This window comes from Protopterus annectens, chromosome 4.part0 (genome assembly GCF_019279795.1).
Source record: "Protopterus annectens isolate FY-2018-M chromosome 4.part0, PAN1.0, whole genome shotgun sequence".
Taxonomy (NCBI): Eukaryota; Metazoa; Chordata; order Ceratodontiformes; family Protopteridae; genus Protopterus; species Protopterus annectens.
In genome coordinates this window covers 614,124,235-614,147,426 of record NC_056733.1, presented here as the reverse complement: position 1 = coordinate 614,147,426, position 23,192 = coordinate 614,124,235, and the positions used below count along the sequence as shown (strand labels likewise).

At 40.4% G+C, this 23,192-nt stretch overlaps 1 protein-coding gene across 1 annotated transcript in view; it reads left to right on the top strand.

The window, feature by feature from the left end:
• The window catches only part of DDX55 (DEAD-box helicase 55), a 584,207-nt gene that overhangs the window by 54,967 nt on the left and 506,048 nt on the right, over positions 1-23,192 (top strand). Inside the window, exons 2-3 of the mRNA XM_044068554.1 lie at positions 13,693-13,743; positions 13,829-13,915. Of these exons, the coding sequence (XP_043924489.1) occupies positions 13,693-13,743; positions 13,829-13,915 (138 nt within the window). The remainder of the gene's footprint in view (positions 1-13,692; positions 13,744-13,828; positions 13,916-23,192) is intronic.

The following is a 23,192-nucleotide window of genomic DNA, read 5'->3' as shown; positions in this document are numbered from 1 at the left end:
GACATGAAAGCTATTCAACAGGTACCTGCACAAGAACAGGGTCAAGGTTTTTATTCCAGACTATTCCTGGTACCAAGGAAGGGCAAAGATTGGAGACCTATTTTGGACCTATCCATCCTAAACACTTTTTTACTCGTGCCAAAATTCAAGATGCTCACATTACAGCAGCTTCTTCCCATGCTGGGCAAGGAGTCTTGGCTGATAACATTGGACCTCATGGAGTCATACCTGCATGTCCCAATCAGACAAGATTGCAGAAGATACCTCAGATTTCTTGCAGGTTCAACACATTATCAATTCTCTGCATTGCCCTTTGGCTTATCTACTGCGCCCAGAGTGTTCACGAAATGCCTGGCATCAGTAATTGCCTACTGCAGACTACAAGGGATACAAATATACCCATATCTGGACGACTGCCTGATCCAAGCGGACAGCAAGCACATACTTCTGAAAGATCTGGCTTTTGTAATAAGGTTGTTGAATTCCCTGGGATACACAGTCAACAAAAAGAAATCAAGGCTACCATCTCAAACAATAAGGCTACTACCATCTCAAACAATAATTTTCCTGGGTGCCAACTTGGATACAAACACCCAGATGGCCTACCTCACGCCAGAGAAACAAGGGCAACTAACTCAATACTTCAGAAAAATGGCAACTTTCACCAGGCTGACTGCAAGGAAAATCCTGCAGGCTCTGGGATTCATGGCATCTTGCATCCTACTCATCCCATGTGCAAAGCTGCATATGAGGAAACTTCAATGGTACCTGAAAAACCTATGGTCTCAGCACAGCCACAGCTTGGAAACAATAATACCACTAATTCCATGTCTTCAAAAGGAATTTCTGTGGTGGGCTCAAGCATGCCAAAGAAACACAGGTCTCCCATTCTGCAAGCCTCAAGCAAGCCAAATCATCACAACAGACGCCTCGGATTACGCCTGGGGGGGCGCACATGGCAAATCGGTGCATTCAGGGCAGATGGTCCCGAAAGGAAAAGCACCTACGCATCAATCAAAAGGAAATGCTAGCAGTAATAAATGCTATTATAGCTTAAAAAGACCTGCTGCATCCAGGCCAGCTATTGATAAGGACAGACAACACCACAGTAATGTGGTACATAAACAAACAGGGAGGAACTCATTCATACCCCCTGTGCAGGCTAGCCATGTCTCTTTGGAACATGGCTCTAGAATTGCAAATCGAGCTTCAAGCACAGTTCCTGCCAGGCAAGGAACACGCTGGCAGACAACCTAAGCAGAAATATGACAGATCCACACGAATGGAAGTTGCATCCTCAAGTTTTTTCAAAGATAATTCAAGCATGGGGAAGGCCAGACATAGATCTCTTTGCCTCCCACAGAAATCACCAATTGGCAAAATTCTGCTCAAGGACCTTTCATCCACAGGCCTGGAAAGTAGACGCACTCTCTTTTTCAGTTGGACAACAATGACAGTCTATGCCTTTCCACCTCTTCCTCTGCTCCCCAAAGTTCTATTAAAAACCAGAGCAGACAGACCATCGCTCCAGACTGGCCAAGGCAACACTGGTACCCACTCCTGCGGAGCCTGACGCATTCCCCACCATGGATCCTGCCTCTAATGCCTCTTCTACTGACTCAGCACAACTTCAAAACTCTTCACAGTCAGCTGAAAACACTCAATCTAGCCACATGGAAGATTCCTTAAAATCACAACAGACCCTACTCTCCAAGGAGGTACAGGATGTCATTTTGGAGGCCAGAAGACCTTCTACTAGAAAAGCCTACTCCACCAAATGGAAATGGTTTTGTGCTTGGAATGAGAAAAAGGGCCAGAACCCTGGAATATTGAATTTACCTCAAATATTACAGTACCTAGCTGAGATGCTAAGCAGTGGACTTTCATTCTCTTCCATCAAAATCCATGCCTCAGCCATTTCTGCAGAATACAACACTGATCCTCCTTTATTCTCTCACCCCCTCTTAAGACAGTTCCTCAGAGGGGCTAAGAATATTAAACCCCCAAGGAAACAACCAGTGCCTGCTTGGGATCTCAATTTCATTCTAGAGAAACTGACTTTGCCTCCTTTCGAGCCAGCTGCCTCATCAGAACTACAATATTTGTCCTGGAAAACAGCCTTCCTGCTGGCTATCACCTCAGCTCGCAGTGTTTCTGAACTACAAGCCCTCATGGCTGTGCAACCTTTCATCATTTTCCATCAGGACAGAGTTTCCTTATGAACCAACCCTTCCTTTATGCCAAAGGTAGTATCCAGGGTAGCCTTGAATCAGGCTATCCACTTACCTACCTTTTACCCCAATCCTCAAAACAAAGGGGAGAGGCTACTACATTCTTTGGACATTCACAGGCAACTACGCAATTATTTGGACAGAACAAAGCCTTTCAGAAAATCAGAGCAACTCTTTGTGTCCTATGCTACAGGGGCTCAAGGGAAGCCTATTTCCAAACAGACAATCTCAAAGTGGATAGCCCACTGCATACGCTTTTGTTACTCTCTTAATGGTAAAACTGTACCTGCAGGCATAAGGTCTCACTCCACTAGGGCCACAGCTACCTCTGCAGCTTTCCTCAGGGGGGTTCCTACCAAAGATATTTTGGAAGCTGCCACTTGGAGTTCTGTGCATACTTTCTCCATGCACTATCACCTGCCTTTATACTCCAAATCTAGAGCAGGTTTTGCCACTGCAGTTTTGCAGGGCATCCTAGTTCCACCTAGTGCCTACCACCCTTATTTTAGCTTTGGGATTCTACCCATCTGTTATGACTGCAGCTGTATGCACGATGAACATAGTACAGTTTTGTACCTACCATAAATGTAGATGTTCGAGTGCTAATACAGCTGCAGTCCAAGTTTCCCTCCCTCCTTCCCCTCTGGAACAGGCCTAATGGCTAACACCTCCTCATACAACCTGATTGGGGTATTCTTTTATGGTGTATTTGCTTGCAACTACTGTTTTGTGATTATACTGCATTGCATTATTGCATAAATTTATGTATTGCCTTCCTTCTGGGGGCACCTGACATCTGGGGCAAGAAAAACTGAAGAAAATGGCGTTGGCTGGTTCTTTTACACCCCCTGTCGCACTGACGTCAGGGAAGAAGCGACGACAACCGACGCCGGACCTAGACTTTGGAATTCGGCCGACCGAGGACCTGCCTGACGGCAGGAAAACCCATCTGTTATGACTGCAGCTTTATTAGCACTCGAACATCTACATTTATGGTAGGTACAAAACTGTACTTTCTCTACTCTCACTACAGAGCACAATGTCATCTGCAAACATCATAGTCTACGGGTACTCCTGTCTGATCTCGTCTGTCAACCTGTCCATCACCATTGCAAATAAGAAAGGGCTCAGAACTGATCCTTGATGTAATCCCACCTCCACCTTAAACACATCTGTCACGCCCACCGCAGACCTCACTGTTGTCACACTACCCTCGTACATATCCTGTACCACTCTTACATTCTTCTGACACTCCCAACTTCCTCATACAATACCACAGCTCCTCTCTAGGCACCCTGTCGTATGCTTTGCTTTCTCTAAGTCTACAAAAACACAATCCAACTCCTTCTGACCTTCTCTGTACTTCTCCATCAGCACTCTCAGAGCAAGCATCGCATCTGTAGTGCTCTTTCCCGGCATGAAACCATACTGCTGATCACTAATCATCACGTCCATTCTAAACCTGGCTTCCACTACTCTTTTCCCATAACTTCATGCTGTGACAATTTAATCCCTCTGTAGTTACTATAGCTCTGCACATCACCCTTTATTCTTAAAAATCAGTACCAAAACACTTTTTCTCCATTCCTCAGGCATCCTCTCACTTTCCAAAATTTCATTAAACAATCTGGTTAAAAACTCCACTGCCATTTCACCTAAACACCTCCATGCTTCCACATATATGTCATATGGACCAACAGCCTTTCCATTCTTCATTCTCTTCAAAGCTATCCTTACTTCCTCCTTGCTAATCCATTGCACTTCATGATTCACTATCCCCACATCATCCAACCTTCTCTCCCTCTCATTCTCGTCATTCATCAACCCCTCAAAGTACTCTTTCCATCTCCTCAACACACTCTCCTCACTTGTGAGTATGTTTCCCTCATTATCTTTTATCACCTTTACCTGCTACACATCTTTCCTAGCTCGGTCCCTCTGTCTAGCCAATCGGTACAGGTCCTTTTCTCCCTCCTTAATGTCCAGCCTTTCATACAACTCTTCATATGCCTTATCCTTAGCCTTTGCTACCTCTCTCTTTGCCATGCAACTCATCTCCTTATACTCCTGTCTACTTTCTTCATCTCTCTGGCAATCCCATTTCTTCTTTGCCAACCTCTTTTTCTGTATATCCAAAAAAAGAAAATATATACCAACAACTGCAAAGGAAGGGCACGGAGCAGGCAATAATACAGCAACAAAGGAGCAGAGCCAAACCACCACGACTGTTCAGGATAAACACAGTAATGCTTCGATAAAAATGCAAAAAATTTTTATTGAAGAGCTCAAAGTAAGCACTTTCATGACCTCTGTGGTCGCTTCATCAGACTACATCCAAACCAACAGTTTCTCAGCTTAAATGCATAAATCGACGCTTTGTAAATTAATCAAATCATTAAAAAACACAGTGCCTAAAAGCAGTGTATAGTGAAAAGACATAGTAGAAAAAAAGATATATACATATATATAAAACATACTAAATGACTGCATATTAGGACATACTAAATAGCAGTATGTTAAAGCATACTGAATAACTGATAGCTGCCTTAATAAAGATATAAAGGTATATGCAAGAATGAATATATATATATATATATATATATATATATATATATATATATATATTAAATTAATAAACTTCTAGCTTTAAGAAACGGCTTCAAAGAAACCATTTCATTAACACCAGGTGGTGTATATGCATTTAATTTAAGAATCCACTTTTGTTCTAAAGCTTCGGTGCGATTCTTAATATCACCACCTCTCTTCTCTTCTGATAAAATATCCAAAACAAAAAATTTAAAAAAATATGTGAACTACCTTCTTGTTCTATGTGCTTATAAAGAGCACTGGTAGTTTTATGATTATTAATATCCCTATAGTGTTCTTGAATGCGCTCCTTTAGCATACTGTTCGTCTTGCCTACATAATAGGCATTGCATGCTGTACAAAAAGCAAAATATACTAAGTTCTTAGTTTTACAATCAGCGTAATGTGTAGCCACTGTCTCAAAGTTTGGAACCATATGAGTATATTTAAAGCAGGAGTGCACATATTCACACTGTGCAATTCCTGCATATCTAAGTAACTTTCCTTTGTGACATCTTTTTATAACTATTCTGTCTATCTAAGTAACATGGTTGACGCTTAAGATTTTTCTTATTCTTAAAGGCAAACCTAGGTGTATCATCCAGTAATCCATCTAGTTCACCTATAGTCTTTAAAATATTCCAGTTCCGTTTAAACACATCGCAGAATGTTCCAATATCCCCAGTATATGTGAGTGGGAATCTGTTTATTTTGTTCACTAAGGTCATATCCTGTATTATGATCTACTCTATCCATAAACAAAGCTTTACTTCTGGAAGACCTCTCTGCCATTAATTCAGATACCTGTGTGCAAAACATCTTATGTGAATAACCTCTATCATTAACATCATTACCCAAACCATCAAGTGCAGACTGAAGTTGGACATCATCATTATGAAGTCTCATAGTTCCGAGTATTTGTTCTCTTACTACATTTTTACTGACAAATTTAGGGTGCATGCTGCTTCTATGCAGCAATGCATTTCTCCTAGTTGGTTTCCTATATATGCTAGTTTGAATACCTAAGATGTCACTTTTTTCTTAAGTTTAACATGTCACTTTTTTCTTAAGTTTAACATCCAAGAAGTCTATTTCTTCTAAAGGCACTTTACTAGTGAATCTAAGAAACGATGTTGTGGTATTCAGAAACTCGCTAAAAATATTTAGCTCATCTAGCGTGCCTGTCCACAGGAGAAAAATGTCATCCACAAATCGGGTATACCATTTCAGATGTGGTTGAAAAGCTGGATTGGTCAGGAAGGAGGTGCTCTCCCATTCAACGGCAACAAATGAATCTACAGTTAGGATATGATTACATGAAATTGCTGATTGAATATTTTCTACCTCAGAAACATGAACTGACTGAGGATTTGAAGCGTTCCTACACAACTTTGATGAATACTTTTTCTAGTGACATTATCCTTGATAGAATTGACATTTTACATGAACAGATTTTGGGGTATGAAAAGCGCTTGCTGAGCGGCAAGCTAAAAAAACTTCAGAGAGATTTGACAGATTTCCAGAGCGGGAGGGTCTTCGCATGGCCCAGACCAACCTAACAGGAGAATGAAAGACCTCCTGAGTTACATGACACACCCCCTTCTACAAGGATAGTGGAAGAAGGCACCAACTTACTAGTGAGACCTACTGAAGTTATGCACTCGCTAGGTACTACACAAGAGGTAACTAATGTTGTATCCATAGACCATTCCTCTACCTCCAGTAAGGTTGACAATGTTAACCCTAATACTATAACTAAACCTTTTTTGGAAGAGGAGAGGTGACCGAAGGAAATGCCACTACTTCCTTTTCAATTACAAGAACCGTTGCCCATCAAGGAGAGATCGAAGAGACATGGAAGGAGAGGCAAAGGCCTGAACAGGCAGAATGCTCCAACACAGCAGCAGAGATTCTCCAGGAGCCAAGTTTCAAAGGTTTGATCCTGAATATATCTGACATTACTTTGACTGAGTCACAACTATCTGTTTTAAATAGAGGGTTATCTTTTATCCCCACCCAGAAGACTGACTTGGCTGACATTTTACAAGAGTTAAGGCTTTTTGCCATAACACTTAACATTAAAAACTATGTTTGGGAAGTCTGATACTGTACGCTCAATTTTTTCTAAACCTAGTAGTTTTGTTCCAAAAATGCATCTGGTAGTTGATACTTTTGTTGCAGTATGTGAGGCCGAAATTAGACATTTTTACAGATGGGACTCATTGTGGTCATTATAATCTCAGCACAACTGAAAATCATGCACTTTGAGTTAAAAAAATCTATTATCCATCGAAATCAAACCTGCTGATAAGGGGGAGGGGTAGTAGTACTCAACAAAGACTTGTATCTTTCGCAAATGCTTTTATTATTGAATGATGTTGATACGTATCAGGAAATTACTGTCATACAAGTTAAAGCTATTTCTGATAGTGTCTGTGATGATTTTTGACCTGTTGATAGAAGGAAGAATAACAAAGGAATTATTTAAATATTTTATTGTTGACATACCTTTGTACCCTTCTATCTATGGACTACCTAAAGTCCATAAAAATCTTTATAACCCCTCCCCCCCGATGAGACCCATTGTCTCCAGCAGAGGCTGGATTACTGAGTCTCTATCCATTTATGTGGAAAAGGTCTTACAACCAGTACTTGAGACCTGTGACAATGTTTTAAAAGATACAAGTACGTTTTTGTATAAGCTGTATGATTGTAGTTAGGAATACCACAGAACAATATTTTTTTGTTACTATGGATATTACATCGTTATTCACGGTGATCCCCAATGCTTGGGGCATTTATTGTTCTCCAAGCAATTTTGCTGTATTGATAAAGTGAATTTGATATGTTCAATGTTGGAGATCATATTGGAGAATATTTTTTTTTGCTTTGGTAGTGACATGTACCTTCAGAAGATTGGTGTAGCTATGGGGACTCCTTGTGCCAATAGCTACGCCAATCTAGCCTTGGCTGAATGGGAGAGCACCTCCTTCCTGACCAATCCAGCTTTTCAACCACATCTGAAGTGGTATACCCGATTTGTGGATAATGTTTTTCTCCTCTGGACAGGCACGCTAGATGAGCTAAATATTTTTGAGTTTCTGAATACGACAACGTAGTTTCTTAGATTCACTAGTAAAGTGTCTTTAGAAGAAATAGACTTCTTGGATGTTAAACTTAAGAAACGTGACAGCTTAGGTATTCAAACTAGCATATATAGGAAACCGACTAGGAGAAATGCATTGCTGCATAGAAGCAGCATGCACCCTAAATTTGTCAGTAAAAATGTCCAACTTCAGTCAGCACTTGATGATTTGGGTAATGATTTTAATGATAGAGGTTATTCACCTAAGATGTTTTGCACACAGGTATCTGAATTAATGGCAGAGAGGTCTTCCACAGGTAAACCTTTTGTTTTTGGATAGAGTAGATCATAATACAGGATATGACCTTAGTGAACAAAATAAACTTAGATTCCCACTCATATATACTGGAGATATTGAAACATTCTGCGATGTGTTTAAATGGAACTGGAATATTTTAAAGACTATAGGTGAACTAGATGGGTTACTGGATGATACATCTAGGTTTGCCTTTAAGAATAAGAAAAATCTTAAGCGTCAACTATGTTACTTAGACAGAATAGTTAGAACAAGATGTCACAAAGGAAAGGTACTTATATATGCAGGAATTGCACAGCATGCCAATATGTGCACTCCTGCTTTAAATATACTCATATGGTTCCAAACTTTGAGACAGTGGCTACACATTACGCTGATTGTAAAACTAAGAACTTAGTATATTTTGCTTTTTGTACAGCATGCAATGCTTAAGGAACACATTGAAGAACACTATAGGGATATTAATAAATCGTAAAACTACCAGTGCTCTATAAGCACATAGAACTAGAAGGTAGTTCATATATTTTTTTAATTTTTTGTTTTGAATATTTTATCAGAAGGGAAGAGAGATGGTGATATTAAGAATCGCATCGAAGCTTTAGAACAAAAGTGGATTCTTAAATTAAATGCATATACACCACCTGGTGTTAATGAAATGGTTTCTTTGAAGCCGTTTCTTAAAGCTAGAAGTTTAAAACATTAATGAGACATATATATATATATATATATATATATATATATATATATATATATATATATAATGTATAGGTTACTAGGCTATCTGCCCTAGGGCATTTATAAGCCTAGCCAGAATGTGTTTGGCTTTCTTCACCCATTTTAAATTTATTTTGCTATGCCCTTTTTCGAGGTTAGTATACTGTGCCTCTGTCTAACAGTGACACAGAAGTGATACCCGGGGTAAATATTTTATTTCATTTTTTAATATATATATATTCTTGCATATACCTTATATCTTTATTAAGGCAGCTATCAGTTATTCAGTATGCTTTAACGTACTTTAGTATGTCCTAATATGCAGTCATTTAGTATGTTTTATATACATGTGTTGAGTGTGTGAGTGTGTGAGTGTGAGTGTGTGTGTGTGTGTGTGTGTGTGTGTGTGTGTGTGTGTATATATATATATATATATATATATATATATATCTATAAAATATAATTATATATATATATTTTTTCCCTACTATGTCTTTTCACTATACACTGCTTTTAGGCACACTATTTTTTAATGATTTGATTTGATTGATTTACAAGGTGTCAATTGATTTATGCATTTAAGCTGAGAAACTGTTGGTTTGGATGTAGTTTGATGAAGCGACCACAGAGGTAGCGCTTATTTTGAGCTCTTCAATAAAACTTTTTTACATTTTTATTGAAGCATTACTGTGTTTATCCTGAACAGTCGTGGTGGTTTGGCTATGCTCCTTTGTTGCTCTTTCTCTGTATACTCTCCTGTACTTCCTCATTCCACCACCATGTCTCCTTGTCGTCCTTCCTGTAGTTGCCCAGCTATTGGTGACTCTTCACTGCCACCCAGTGCCTGTCTTAACTCTTCCCTGAACTCCACCTCACAATTACCCTTTTTCAATTTCCACCATTTGATCCTCGGTGCTGCCCTCACACTCCTCCTCCTCTTCTTGATCACCAACGTCATCTTCCAAACCACCATCCTATGCTGCCTAACTACACTTTCCCCAGTCACCACTTTACAGTCTCCAATATCCTTCAAACTGGCCCTCCTACATACGATATAATCCACCTGTGTGCATTGTCTTCCATTCTTGTATGTCGCCCTATGCGCCTCCCTCTGCTGCCTAACTACACTTTCCCCAGTCACCACTTTACAGTCTCCAATCTCCTTCAAACTGGCCCTCCTACATAAGATATAATCCACCTGTGTGCATTGTCTTCCATTCTTGTATGTCGCCCTATGCGCCTCCCTCTTGTTAAAATATGTATTCACCACTGCCATATCCATCCTTTTCGCAAAATCCACTACCATCTGACCTTCTGCATTCCTTTTTTTAACACCATACCTACCCATCACTTCCTCATTCCCTCTGTTCCCTTCACCAACATGCCCATTGAAATCTGCTCCAATCACCACTCTCTCACCCTTGGGTACAGTCATTACCACTTCATCCAACTCGCTCCACAATTTTTCTTTCTTGTCCATCACGCACCCAACTTGTGGACCATATGCACTACCAACATTCGTCAATACTCCATCAATTTCCAGCTTCATAAACATCACTCTGTCTGACACTCTTTTCACCTCCAAAACACTCTTAGCATGCTGTTCCTTCAGGATAACTCCTACACCATTTCTCCTCTCATCCACACCATGATAGAACAATTTGAACCCACCTCGGATACACCTAGCCTTACTCCCCTTCCATCTGGTCTCTTGCACACACAGTATACCAACCTTCCTTCTGTCCATCATATCTGCTAGCTCTCTACCTATACCAGTCATAGTGCCAACATTCAAAGTTCCGATCCTCACTACCACAGTCCTAGCCTTTCTCCTCTCTTCCTGTCTTCGGCCATGCCTTCCCCCTCCTCTCCTCCTTCGGCCAACAGTAGCCCAATTTCCACCAGCACCCTGTTGGCTAACAGTACTGGTGGCAGTCGCTGTTAACCCGGGCCTCGACCGATCCAGTATGTAAATATTTACTGGTGTCCGCATGAATGATTTGGCCAAGTTTTACGCTGGATGCCCTTCCTGATACAACCCTCCCCTTTTATCCTGGCTTGGGACCGGCACAAAGAAATGCACTGGCTTGTGCATCCCCAGTGGCTGGGTTAACCCTGATAAATGTTCAAACATACAAAGATTTTGCAAGAGTTAGTAATGTTTTGACAGACACAGAACAGCTTTTGCAGAATACTGTTAAAACAACCTAAGAGCAGTACAGTGCCAAACCAGTGGAGTTTATTTAACAAGTGCAGGCTGAAAAACAATGATAAATTCAGCAAAATAAATAAATGCAATACACAAGTGTTAAATATCACTGAAACAAAGCAAGTGCAGTGTGTGCACTGAAACAAAGCAAGTGCAGTGTGTGCAGTGTGTGTGTGTGTGTGTGTGTGTGTGTGTGTGTGTGTGTGTGTGTGTGTGTGTGTGTGTGTGTGTGTGTGTATATATATATATATATATATATATATATATATATATATATATATATAAATTATGTATGTATATGAATAATGTGTGTGTGTGTTTGTGTATGCATATGCAAGTATGTTATCATGGACTACATGGTTGTCTTTAGCAGGCCATATATTGCGCATGCATACCTTCAACTTACAACCTGCAGTACATTACTGGGTAAATTGATCATTTAAAAAAAAATGGACCAGAGAGCATTTACATTCTTAAATCACGTACAACCAGAGGAGAAAACTGAACACAAACTGAATTTAAGATAGGGAAACAGAAATAAAATTGTGGAAGAAAACTTTTGTACAGTCGCCCACTGCCTATATATAATATATTTGACTTCCTGCACGAAAGAAAAGCTCTGCACTGAGCAAAGGCACAAGGAGAGTGCAGATCATGTAAATATAAAGCACGTAGCCAAAATTAATAGTTAATGTCTAGTCTTTCCTGCTGTGTGGGAAGTGAGCTGTCACCTTTCCAGAATTTGCAACTGATCTTCACCAGTAAGAGGAAGATAATTTTAACAAGATAAAGAACACAGCAAGATGCACATGGGCAGTAGTGGGTGAATTTTTACCTGCTAGAAAGATTTCTGTCTGGTATTCTTATGAAAGAAGCAGAGTTATCAGTCAGCTTGTTTTATGAAGGAGGTCATCCTGTTGATAGGATTGAAAGTGGTTATAGGAATGCTTGCAATGGTAACAGGGCTGACCTGTTAAAGACTACTAAGGTATTTGGGAACTGTCCACATGGGAATATTGTTAGTAAAAGGAAAATGTTGTTTTGAGAGTGAATTTAGTGTATTAACGGATTTATTAACTGTTTAAAAAAGATGAACCGTGGAAAATACTAACAGAAGATAATGTATTAAGAAATATACTAGGAGTAAAAATGTTGTTAAGTTAGTACATAGGTAGTTTAGAAAACATGTAAAACATGTATAAGCAATGCAGTGTATGTCCCCTCCATGTGGACTTTTCTTGTGGCTTTTGCAGTGTGCCTGTATATAGCTAGAAAAGTTGAAATAATTGATGGGTCTAAGTTAAGTGACATTTTATATGTAACACGAGTAGAGTGATTTATGCTATTTTTTTAAAGATATATTGTCTTTTATCTGGACAGATAAAAAGAACATTTTAAGTGCATGCAAGGGCATGTTAGTAATTTTAAGAACTGTTGATATGAGAATACAGTAGTTGATAGTATTGTTAAAAAGCATGAGAGGAGTATAATGGATTGAAAATACTTTCATGGAACGAATTAGTACAGATTAGAGTAGTAGTTTGGAAAGACTTTTGTTGAAAAAGGAAGCTGAATTGATTTTAATGTTTAACCCACTGTACCATTTTGGGCTCAGTAATGAATTGTAATTTAACTATGTAATTGCATTGATCAATTGTTTTTATTTGGTTGAAAAGTTGTATTTATTTATTTGTGTGTGTGTGTTTTCTCATTCCTTGAAAGCATGTAATGCCAAAGTCCTGCACATTTAATAAATTTGTTTTCAGTACTCAGTTTTGTGGTTTATCTTTGCTTGTTTGTTTTCCGTGAAGAATTGGCTCCTGTGCATCAACATAGACTTTCTCCACTGTGTGGAGTATGCCGTAGTCGTTCAGCTAGTCAAAAATGTAACTTCCTAATGTGTAACTCTGAGAAGAAGATAATTTGAACTAAGAAGTTCATTGCTAAAAGATGTATATATGCATAAAGTATATTTGACTTTTTTGTCCCTGATTATTCATTATAACTATTTGGTGCTTTCTCTCTTGAGCAAAACAATGATAAAAAGTATGAGAGGATATTTGTCTACAGGGAAATTACAGGAGAGGCACGTTGGTCATGAATTAGTAAGAAAATAGGTGCAGAGTTCTAAAATTATTTTGATGTGTGCTTCCATAGTTTGAGCATTGATTTCACTGCATCTCTTAATGCCTGTGAAGAGGAGGTTTCCATAATTTTGATTCACAGGGATGAAATTCGTATCAGGTGCCTCTTTGGCGCACATTCAGTGTTCATGACTGAGAAATGAGAATTGTATAATACAAGCCGTGTGAATTCTAATTCATTTAATTGGCTTTTAGTATTTTTAATGAAAGAGAAAGAGACAGCTATCTTACAGAAAATGCTTGTAATGTTCTTTGAGAAAAAGAACTTTGTTTTAAAATTGGAACTGCATAATGTTGGGGCTTGAAGAATTACTTTTTTTCCTTTCCTCCAAAGATTGGTTGGATTAAAAATATTGTTAATTAAATGGCTTGTGAATGTCTTTAATTGATGTCTCATTTTCCCCTAGTCTGCCACCATTCCTCTCTTCATGAACAATAAAGATGTGGTCGCAGAAGCAGTAAGTCCTTTCTTTGCTGTTTCACTTCTGGAGCTGTATTGTAGTTTTGCATTTAATAACAGATCAATGTTGTGGCTATTTCTAGATAACAGGAAGTGGAAAGACATTAGCTTTTGTGATACCTCTACTGGAGATCCTTGTGAAACGTGAAGAAAAGCTGAAGAAAAAACAGGTTTGTGAAACCATGTATGTTTTTGTTTAACTGGTATGAGAGTTACCTCCCTTCTTGAAGATAACAGTGCTGACATTTCATTAGATATTGTGAAATGTTATTGTTGTGTCGCATTAGATTTCACCTGGTATGCCATATTCTACTGTAAGAATTCTCCTATTCTTAGCCTACTTGATGGCATATTTTTCTTGATTGCCATACCGCTTATATCCCAGCATTTCTGAGTCCCTTATTTTCTTTGCCAGTTGCTTCAAACATAACACAAGTAATAAAGGAGAAGGAAAACACCCCTTGCCTGGTTACTCTGTTCAAACACAACTTATAGAAGAGGAGCCCTTCCACTTTAATTCTTGCATCCCATCCTTCATATAGCCTCCTAATTAATCTTATTATTGAATTAGGGAATGCAGATCCTTCTGTTGCTCTACTCATAAAATCCCAGTTTACTCTTGTCGAATGCTCTTTGTGCATCAAAACCTCTTATAAGGCTTTCTTAGTCTTCCTTATTCTATACTGTAGTGTGTGTCCAGTGTAATTTGCAAAGCATGATTGCATCGTTTCTGATTTTCTAGCCTTTAAAAAATCTTTTGTACAGCTTAGTTTTATAACTGTCATTAACCATTTGCCTGATATGATCAGAACAACTCAAGCTGGACCATTTGCCTGATATGATCAGAACAACTCAAGCTGGACCTATCTGTATGCCCAGATCTTTAAATAAATGCTTAGTTTCAATCAGTTTGTGCTATATTAAATATCCACTCTTCAGTCTATGCCTCCCAAGTCTCATATGCTTAGTTTTTTTCCATATGTTTTGTTTTTGATATCTATTACCATGTTGTTCTTCTGAGCAAGTATGGGCCTAGGACAGAGCCCTGCAGGATACCATGACTGTGACGTAGAATTCCAACTGTCCTTTTGCCCAATAATGCTTGCCATGTGCTTTTTGTAAGCTGTGCAGTTATCCATCTTATCAAGATTACCTTTGTACCTGATTCTTCTAATTTATTTAGCATTTTATGTATGACCCTTTTAAAGGCTAAAGTTAGGACTACACAAATTACATCACAACACACCTTTTTCATTTATAGTTCTTATTTTATTTTATAGATCAGAGTATTGCAGATAATTGTAAAGTCTTGTTTTCAGCATATGCATGCTGATGTATTGTAGTTTCAAGTCCCAAGCTTTTCCTTCTGAGAGAAATGTATTTTTCTCCATTGTTTTAGTGTAATAGGAATTTAGACTTATGGCTCTGTGTTTGTCCTATTCCCCTTTCCCAGTTTTGAGTATTCTCTGCACACTTAAATGACCTAGTGAATAACAAACAGCATTGCGTGTTGTTGTTGAAGTATTCTGAGGTCATTGTTACTAATCCCGTCTCCTCCCTAAGCTTTACTGGAGTCCATTTGGTTTAGTACTTTTTCAGCATAGTAACATTCAGCTAACTTCAGATACTTAAATTGGACTCACAGGTTAACTCCCCGGTTTGTGATGACAAACTGTTTTGCATAAGATTTTGTAAGTATAACTACAGCCTGTTGTTTTGAGAATACATTTTAAAGTCTGTACACAGTTTATCTATTTGTATGCCTTTACTTATATCACATCTTCCACATCTATAAAATTGTTTCCTCAATATTTTTGTATAATTTTTCCTCAAATTTTTCTGTCCAGATCACTCATTTGTTTTCAAAGTTATAGTTCAGCCACTTTTAATTTCTTACCATTTTATCTTCATTTCTAAGTATCTTGTTCACATGGAATTATATCTCTCTGAACTTGTGCCGAAATCCTGATCTTCAACAATGTTTGGATGCAAAAAAAAAAAATAAAAAATTCCATTTCAAAACTTGCTATATTTTCAATGAATGTTTTGACAAATGTATCTCCAGCATTTTTTTTGTAATGAATGTGATTACATGCATACAGTCAGTTAACCAACTGATCCTTTCCCTGTAGTTTAATATTTAAGTTTGCTGACAATTTGGTGATATCTACAAGAAAAGCCAGATCATTTAACCACAGATCATCTTTTAAAAATGTGGCATCTTTCCTTTGTCAGACATGAAGGACTTCATTTCCTCACACTGTGACCAAAATCTGCTTAGTGTTGTTGCCTTGCTCAACCACCAAGCTTGGCAGAAGCAAATCGCATCATCATACTGTGCAGCTACTTCTTCAAGAAAGGTTTTAAACTGCCTGTGATTCAGACCCTTGATATTATAAAGTTAACGGTTGCAATGACCTTTTCCATGACGTCTTTCATTTCATGCATTTTGGCACACACATTATCTTGATGGATTATGTGGTGATGTGCCATGAGCTCCTGTGAAACTAATTTAATCATCAAACTTACAATTCCACTTGGCTTCCCTGTCATGGATGGAGCCCCATCAGTTGTGACCCCACAGAGTTTTGTTTCACTGAGCTTCATTTTCTCAACACCTGTTTAATTTTATCAGGAATATCCTTTCCTGTTGTAAATTTCATTGTACAAACATCCAGCAGTTCTTCCAGCACATAAAAAGACTTGTCTGTTTTGTGAACAAATTCAGCCAGTTGAACCACATCCTCAACATAATTGGTTTCATCAACCAAGCTGTAGTACTGATAACATTTATAGAAGACTACAACACTATCATTGATGTTTGTGTACATGTCTTTCACTCGTCTTGCAATGGTCTAATGTGAAAGGCTCAGATTTCAAACTGTTAACTTCTTCTCTAGGCCCAGTCTTTCACAAACTCTTCATCAGAGAATGACTTCCCTCTTTTAGCTATTGATTCTGCCATGGAATAACTGACTTTTGTTGGCACTTCATGACTTGAGCTTGTAGCTTTGAAAAATGTCTGTTCATAGGAGATTGATAGGCTAACGGCCCAAGAGTCTTTATAAGCCAAGCCATATTTAATCTGAGTTTCCCAATTGTCAATAACTAGGTGAACAAAGTTTAACTAATACTGTCTGTGTCCATGAGGGACACTGGCACCACCCCAGGAGTAAATTTACAATTGCCCATCCACTGATCTAGGTTGCACTTATAGAGGGTCAGAGAAGGGCTTTGTTTTCCATGAATGGGAAATGTCTTTCAGAGAAGGGTTAGTCTCTGAGAGGCTTGTCTGTCTCTCCAGTATGATTTTTTTTTATGTCATAGTCTAGGTTAAGATCCCTGGAATGACTGACCCTTGTGCAATTTGACGTACATGTCCATCAGGGCTGGATCAGATACTGCCCTGTAGGCCACACACAGATTGCCCCTTAGTAGTCTGTAGGAGACCAGAATGCAGTGATAGGGCTTTCAATCTTTCCATGTAGGGCTTGTTTTTTATACCCTGTATCTTCCTAGTGGGAAGCCTCTGGGGTCGCTCCAGCTGGTGCAGAAGTTTGGTGCGATACATGCAGAAGGGTGCATTGTGCTCCATTATTGGTCTGATAAGGGACGAGCACAATGAAATCATAACATCCTATGATCTGGATGCCATGGCCTTACTTATGAGTTGTGCCACTTAGAAGGACTTTTCCATCACTGTGGACACATGGTGGTCAACCTGAGTACCAAGATCACATTTCAATAGGTATACTCTTAGGGGGTGCTGTCTCTATTGTAATTAGGAGGGTATTTGCTTTCCCAAAGGAAATAATTATGCATTTGTTTTCATTTAGTTTCAGTCCATGACTCTGGCACCAAACATTTGTCTAGGTTAATGTTTTCTGCAGTATATCAGTGTCATTCGGGGATTCAGTGATTGCCCCCAGTTTGCAGTCATCCATGAACTTGGTCAGCCAAAAGCCATCTCTGTTTGTCTTTACTTCTGAGATATAAATACTGAACAGGAGATGGCCTAGTACAGAACTCCTGTGATACGCAGCTGGTGACTGACCTCTTTGCTAGAGGTGGATTTACCCACTTTTACAGTATGTGTCCTGTTGGTTAGCTCCCCAGCTGGTGATGCAGGGGATTATGCCCAGTTAAGAGAGTTTCTCTAATATTTGGGTGGGGAATTGTGTCAGATGCCTTGACCAGGTCAAGGTAGGCAACATGCACAGTCTTTACCTTATATGTGGCCTTGGTGACCTTCTTGAAGAAGTCAGCCAGATTTAACAGACATGATCTACCATTAACAAATCCGAATTTGGGTTGGGTACGTAGTCTGGAGATTACCTGTGTCCTTGTTGATAAGGTCCATGATGATTTTTTTCATGGCCTTACAGATGTGGCTAGTTAGGCTTATGGGTCTGTAATACCCTGGGTTGGTTGCTGGTCCCCCTTGTGCAGAGGGATGACTGTTGCTGTCCTCTATTCTGCTGGAACATAGCCCATCTGGAAGCTGTGGTTAAATAGGGATCCAAGTGGGTCTGCTAGGTCATGTTTGCATTATTTAAAAGGCAACCTGGGATATTGTCAGGGCCAAGTGATGCCATGTTTTAGCTTTCTAGAGTTCAGAGATGACCTGCTGTCTTAGGTTCATAGGTGTGTACTAGGCTAATGGCCCTGGAGCCTTTACAAGCCTAGCCCATTGGAATACCCTGGCATCGTGTCACCTGACCTTAGTTCCCAGTGCCTCTGTTGAGTAGAGACACTGGAGAGATCCCCGTGGTGAATTTTCTATTTCCCATCCACTCATCAAGATTCCTTTTGAAGAGGGCCAGTGAGGTGCTCTGTTTGACATGTATGGGAAGTCTATTCCAGAGCATGGGCAGTCTCTGGGTTATGAACTTGTCCTTCCAGCATGTTCTGTTGATTGTGGTAATGAGGTTGAGGTCTCTGGAGCATTCATTAGATCTAGATTAGAGATCTAGATAGGCTGTGTGAGCCACCTTACCCTCGTCTATGGCTTTGGTGACTGTTATCAGGTTTAGGAGACATGATCTGCCTTTTACAAACCCGAACTGGGTGCGTTCCAGAGTTTGGAGATTACCAATGTCTTTGTGTATAAGATCCATGATGATAAGTTCCATGGCCTTGCAGACCAGGCTCATTAGGCTAATGGGGCGGTAGTTCCTGGGGTCCATGGTGGCTCCCCCTTTGTGGAGTGGGATAACCGTTGCTGTGCACCATTCAGTGGGCACAAAGCCTGAGGTGAGGCTATGACTGAACATGGTGCTTAGGTGGGATGCCAGTTCATTCTGCAGTTTGTGCAGAATGCAGCCTGGGATGTTGTCAGGTCCCATGGATGCTGTGTTTTTGGCTTTGGAGAGTGTGGTTTTTACCTGTGCAGTTGTGATTACAGGAACTTTGCATTCTTCCGGTATAGAGATGGGCCCTTTAGGGGGTGAGAGGGGGGTAAAGTTAGCACTGAACCTATCTGCCAGGATGTTGGCAATATCAGCTGGTTCTGTATATTTAGTGTCATTGTGCTGTAACTCAGAGCAGATCTGAGTGTTGCCATTGAGATTCTTGACATAGCTATAGAATGCTTTGTGGTTGTCTTTAGAATCAGTGGTGATTTTGTTTTCGTAACTAGCTTTGGAGGATTTTATGAGGGATCTCAGCTTCTTACTGAGGCTGACCAGGGAGTTCCTCCAGTCATGGGATTTTACTCTTTTTTTTGTAACTGTTTCTTCTGTTTTAGAGTTTGTTTATGGCAGGGGACCACCAAATTGGATTCCTTGTTTTGGAGGATAGCATCTTCGTTCTGTTAGGTCTAGCACGATCCATGCACTCCTGTAAGTGCTTATAAAGTGCATTTGTGTAGGATTCAGCAGTTGTACCTCTATTGCCCGTCTGCATGGGTGTTGTGAAGTTTGTCACTTGGGTGGGAGCAGAATGTGGATGTCTAGGGTGATTAGCTTGTGGTTGGATCTGATCAGCAAGGAATTGACTTCTGGTGTGGAACACCGGTTACCCATGTTGGTAATGACCAGGTCTAGGATATTGCTGCCCCTGGTGGGGGTGTGGATAAGTTGATCCAAGGCATTAGAATTTATGAATTCCAGAAAACATTGAGCAAAAGAGTTGGTACATGAATAGTTTTCCCAGTTAATGGTGGGGTAGTTGAAATCCCCCATTATTAGAGTGTTGGTTTGTACCCTAATATTTTCCATTGTATCAAGAAATGAGGAGTGGGAATCCTGGGAAATATTTGGATTGTGGTCTTGCCCAGAGTTAGTTGCACTTGGATAATCTCGAATACATTATGCTGAGCAACTAGCCTGGAGGTGTGGATATCCTTAATGAATATGGACACGCCTCCGCCTTTAGTGTTTCGGTCCTGGTTAGGTGGCCGAAAGGTGTGGTATGAATTATAGCCTGGTAATGCAGGGGTGCTCTCTGTAGCCTTGAACCGGGTCTCTGTCACTGCACAGATGTCAATGTTCTCCATTTTAAGGAGCGTCTTGAGTGAATGCATTTTGAGGTTTAGACTTCTAGCATTGATTAGCATTACCCTCAGATTTTGCTTGGTTGTACCTGTTACGGTGGTGAATTTGTCATTTGAACCTTGCCTAAAAAAGGCACTATAGGGGTGGCAAGAGCCTTAGCCAGTATCTGGAATCCCAAGGGCGACAGGTGCAGACCATCTCTGGCAAAGCATTGTGGTCTTTCGATCATGTCATCCCAGGCAGACAGATACTGGATCCCCTTAGAATGACACCAGAAACTTAGCCAGTAGTTGAAGTCAGTCATTTTCTGCTTGTACAGTGGTATAATTCTGGGTGATGGTAGAATGCTGCACAGGGCTAGGGTCCTACCCGCCTGGGCTACATAGTCCAAGAGCTCCTCCATGTCTCTTTTCATGTAGTCCAGGGAGGTACGTCTCAGGTCATTCACGCCCACATGTACAATGGCAGAGTCATATTTGTACCTGTTGTTGAGGGACCTGAGTGCATGCATTATGCGGCGGATCCTGGCACCTGATAGACAGCTGACTGTTACTTTCTCCTTATTCAACCTAGTGATTGGGAAATTAGTGTGGCCTCACTATCGAGTCACCTATGACTAATGTGTTGGGCATGCTGTTTTGCCTTAGGGTCTTTGGTTGAGTGGCACACTGTTTAGGAGAGGTATGTGTCTCGTGATTAGTGTTGTGTTGTGGTGGTCAAGTGTGTTTCTGCCTTGGAGGTCTGTGCTGTTTGGGCAGATTTTTATTGAGAGCCTCTGCAAAGGTGGGCGTGTTTGTATTTTTATGTTAAGGCAGTGCTGGTGTGTGTTCTGGAGGGCTACGTGTTCCTTGTGGAAGTGTTTACCTTCTCCTCTTGACCAGCTATTCCAGTCTTGGCTGGAGAGTGTGTGGCTTTCAGTTTGGATATATAAGTGCATCTCTCGCAAGTCTGAGTGTTGGGAAGTAAGAGGAGAGGGTTGTCAGTGTGCATGAGGCAGTTGCTAAATTGCCTCAGGATGCCCAAGTTCACCAGGTTAATAAGAGAAAGCACAGGAAACTGACCTTTAGACATGCCTGGAGGGGTGGGCATTAATAATAAGTACTGGAGATGTTTCCTTGTAGAACGTTTAGTGCTGGAATCACTTTCGTGTGCTACAATAATTGCTACAAGAATTCTGGTAAAGTGCTAGACTAATAAGCTAGTAAAAGTGCAGGAGAGGAGAGAACTAGCAGATCTAAGGGAAAATTTGAAGAGCAGACTTTGGCACCACTCAGAAGCTTATAAACAGTCCTGGATACAGAAAATCTGTATCTGTACTTGACTAGTAACAGGAAAGGCGGGATAAGCGCAAATGTGGGCTTTTAAACCAGAAAGTTGAAAGAGATGGAAAAGCTGCCCAAACAGCCAATAAACTACAATTTCTGGGCCAGAAACCACTCCTGTTATGGTAGATAGGCTACCTAGTGCTTACCACTCCCGCTGACAAGATAGAAGGCTTCCCTCCAATACAGAAAAGCTTGTGGGGGGGGTTCAGAAGCTTACATCCAGTCCTGGATACAGCAAATCTGTATCTGGACTAGACTAGTTACAGGAAAGGTGGGAAAAGCACAAATGTGGGCTTTTAAACCAGAAAGTTGAAAGAGATGGAAAAACTGTCCAAAAGGCCAATAAACTACAATTTCCGGGCCAGAAACTACTCCTCCTCTTGGGGTAGATAGTAGGTTGAGGAATAGTGGCAGGTATACTTTGGGGGGGACAGACTGTGAGGACGGGTGTGAAGTTTGATCCAAATTCCTTCAGTTAGCAGGTTAGCTATTTCTTCTGGTTGAGTATATGTGGTGTCATTCATAACCCAGCTCTGCACATAGCTTGTTAATAACCTTAAGATTTTGGATGTGGTTAAAAAAGAGAGAAATTCTATTGGAGAAATTCTTCAGTCTTTTTGAGCTTGATGGGGTATCTGGCCTTATATTTATTTCAAAGTAGACCATTTTGTGCCTATCTTATCAGAGAGGACATTACAGGGGTGGGTGGTGGGATGCATTGCTCCCACATTTTAGTGAGTACTATGTCCAGGATATTTGATCCCCTAGTGGGTGTGCCGATCATCTCTTCCAGAGCATTGACACTGACAAAGTCCAACAACCTCTGAACCTGCATGTTAATGTTGCGTATGTTCCCCAGTCAATGGTAGGAAAGTTAAAATCACCCATGAGTAAGGTATTGGGTTGAATGGTGAGTGACTCCATTAAGTCCAGGTATGCAGTATGTTTTTTTTTTTTCTGGTTCATGGTGGGGTGACGACGGCCCGACCCAATGGTAGGATAGTTAAAATCATCCATGTGTAAGGTATTGGGCTGAATGCTGAGTGACTCCAGTAAGTCCAGGTAATGCAGTATGTGTACTTATAGGTTCATAGGTTCATAGGTTCATACTAGGCTATCTGCCCTAGGGCATTTATAAGCCTAGCCAGAGTGTGTGTGGCTTTCACCACCCCTTAGGATGAGAATACTATACCCATTAGTTTGCTGTGCCTCTGTCCAGCAGTGATACAGAGATGATTCCCGGGGTAAACCTACGATCTCCCATCCACTCGTCAAGATTTCTCTTGAACAGAGTCAGTGAGGGGCTCTGCCTCACATGGACTGGGATTCTGTTTCATAGTGTAGGGAATCTCTGGGTGATGAATCTGTCCCTCCAGCACGTCCTATTTATATCCGTGTTGAGGTTTAAGTCTCTTGCTCTCGTGGCTCTGGTGGATTTGGATTTTTTGAGGTGGAGCATGTCCATTAATTCCGGGTTGGACATGGCCTTGTATGTCAGGCACAGATCACCTCTGAGCATCCCTTTATAAAGATGGATACACCTCCTCCTTTGTTTTTTTCTTGCTCAGTTGGTGGTCTGAATGTATGGAAGGTGTTGTAGCCCTTGCACGGCTGGGGTGCTTTCCACA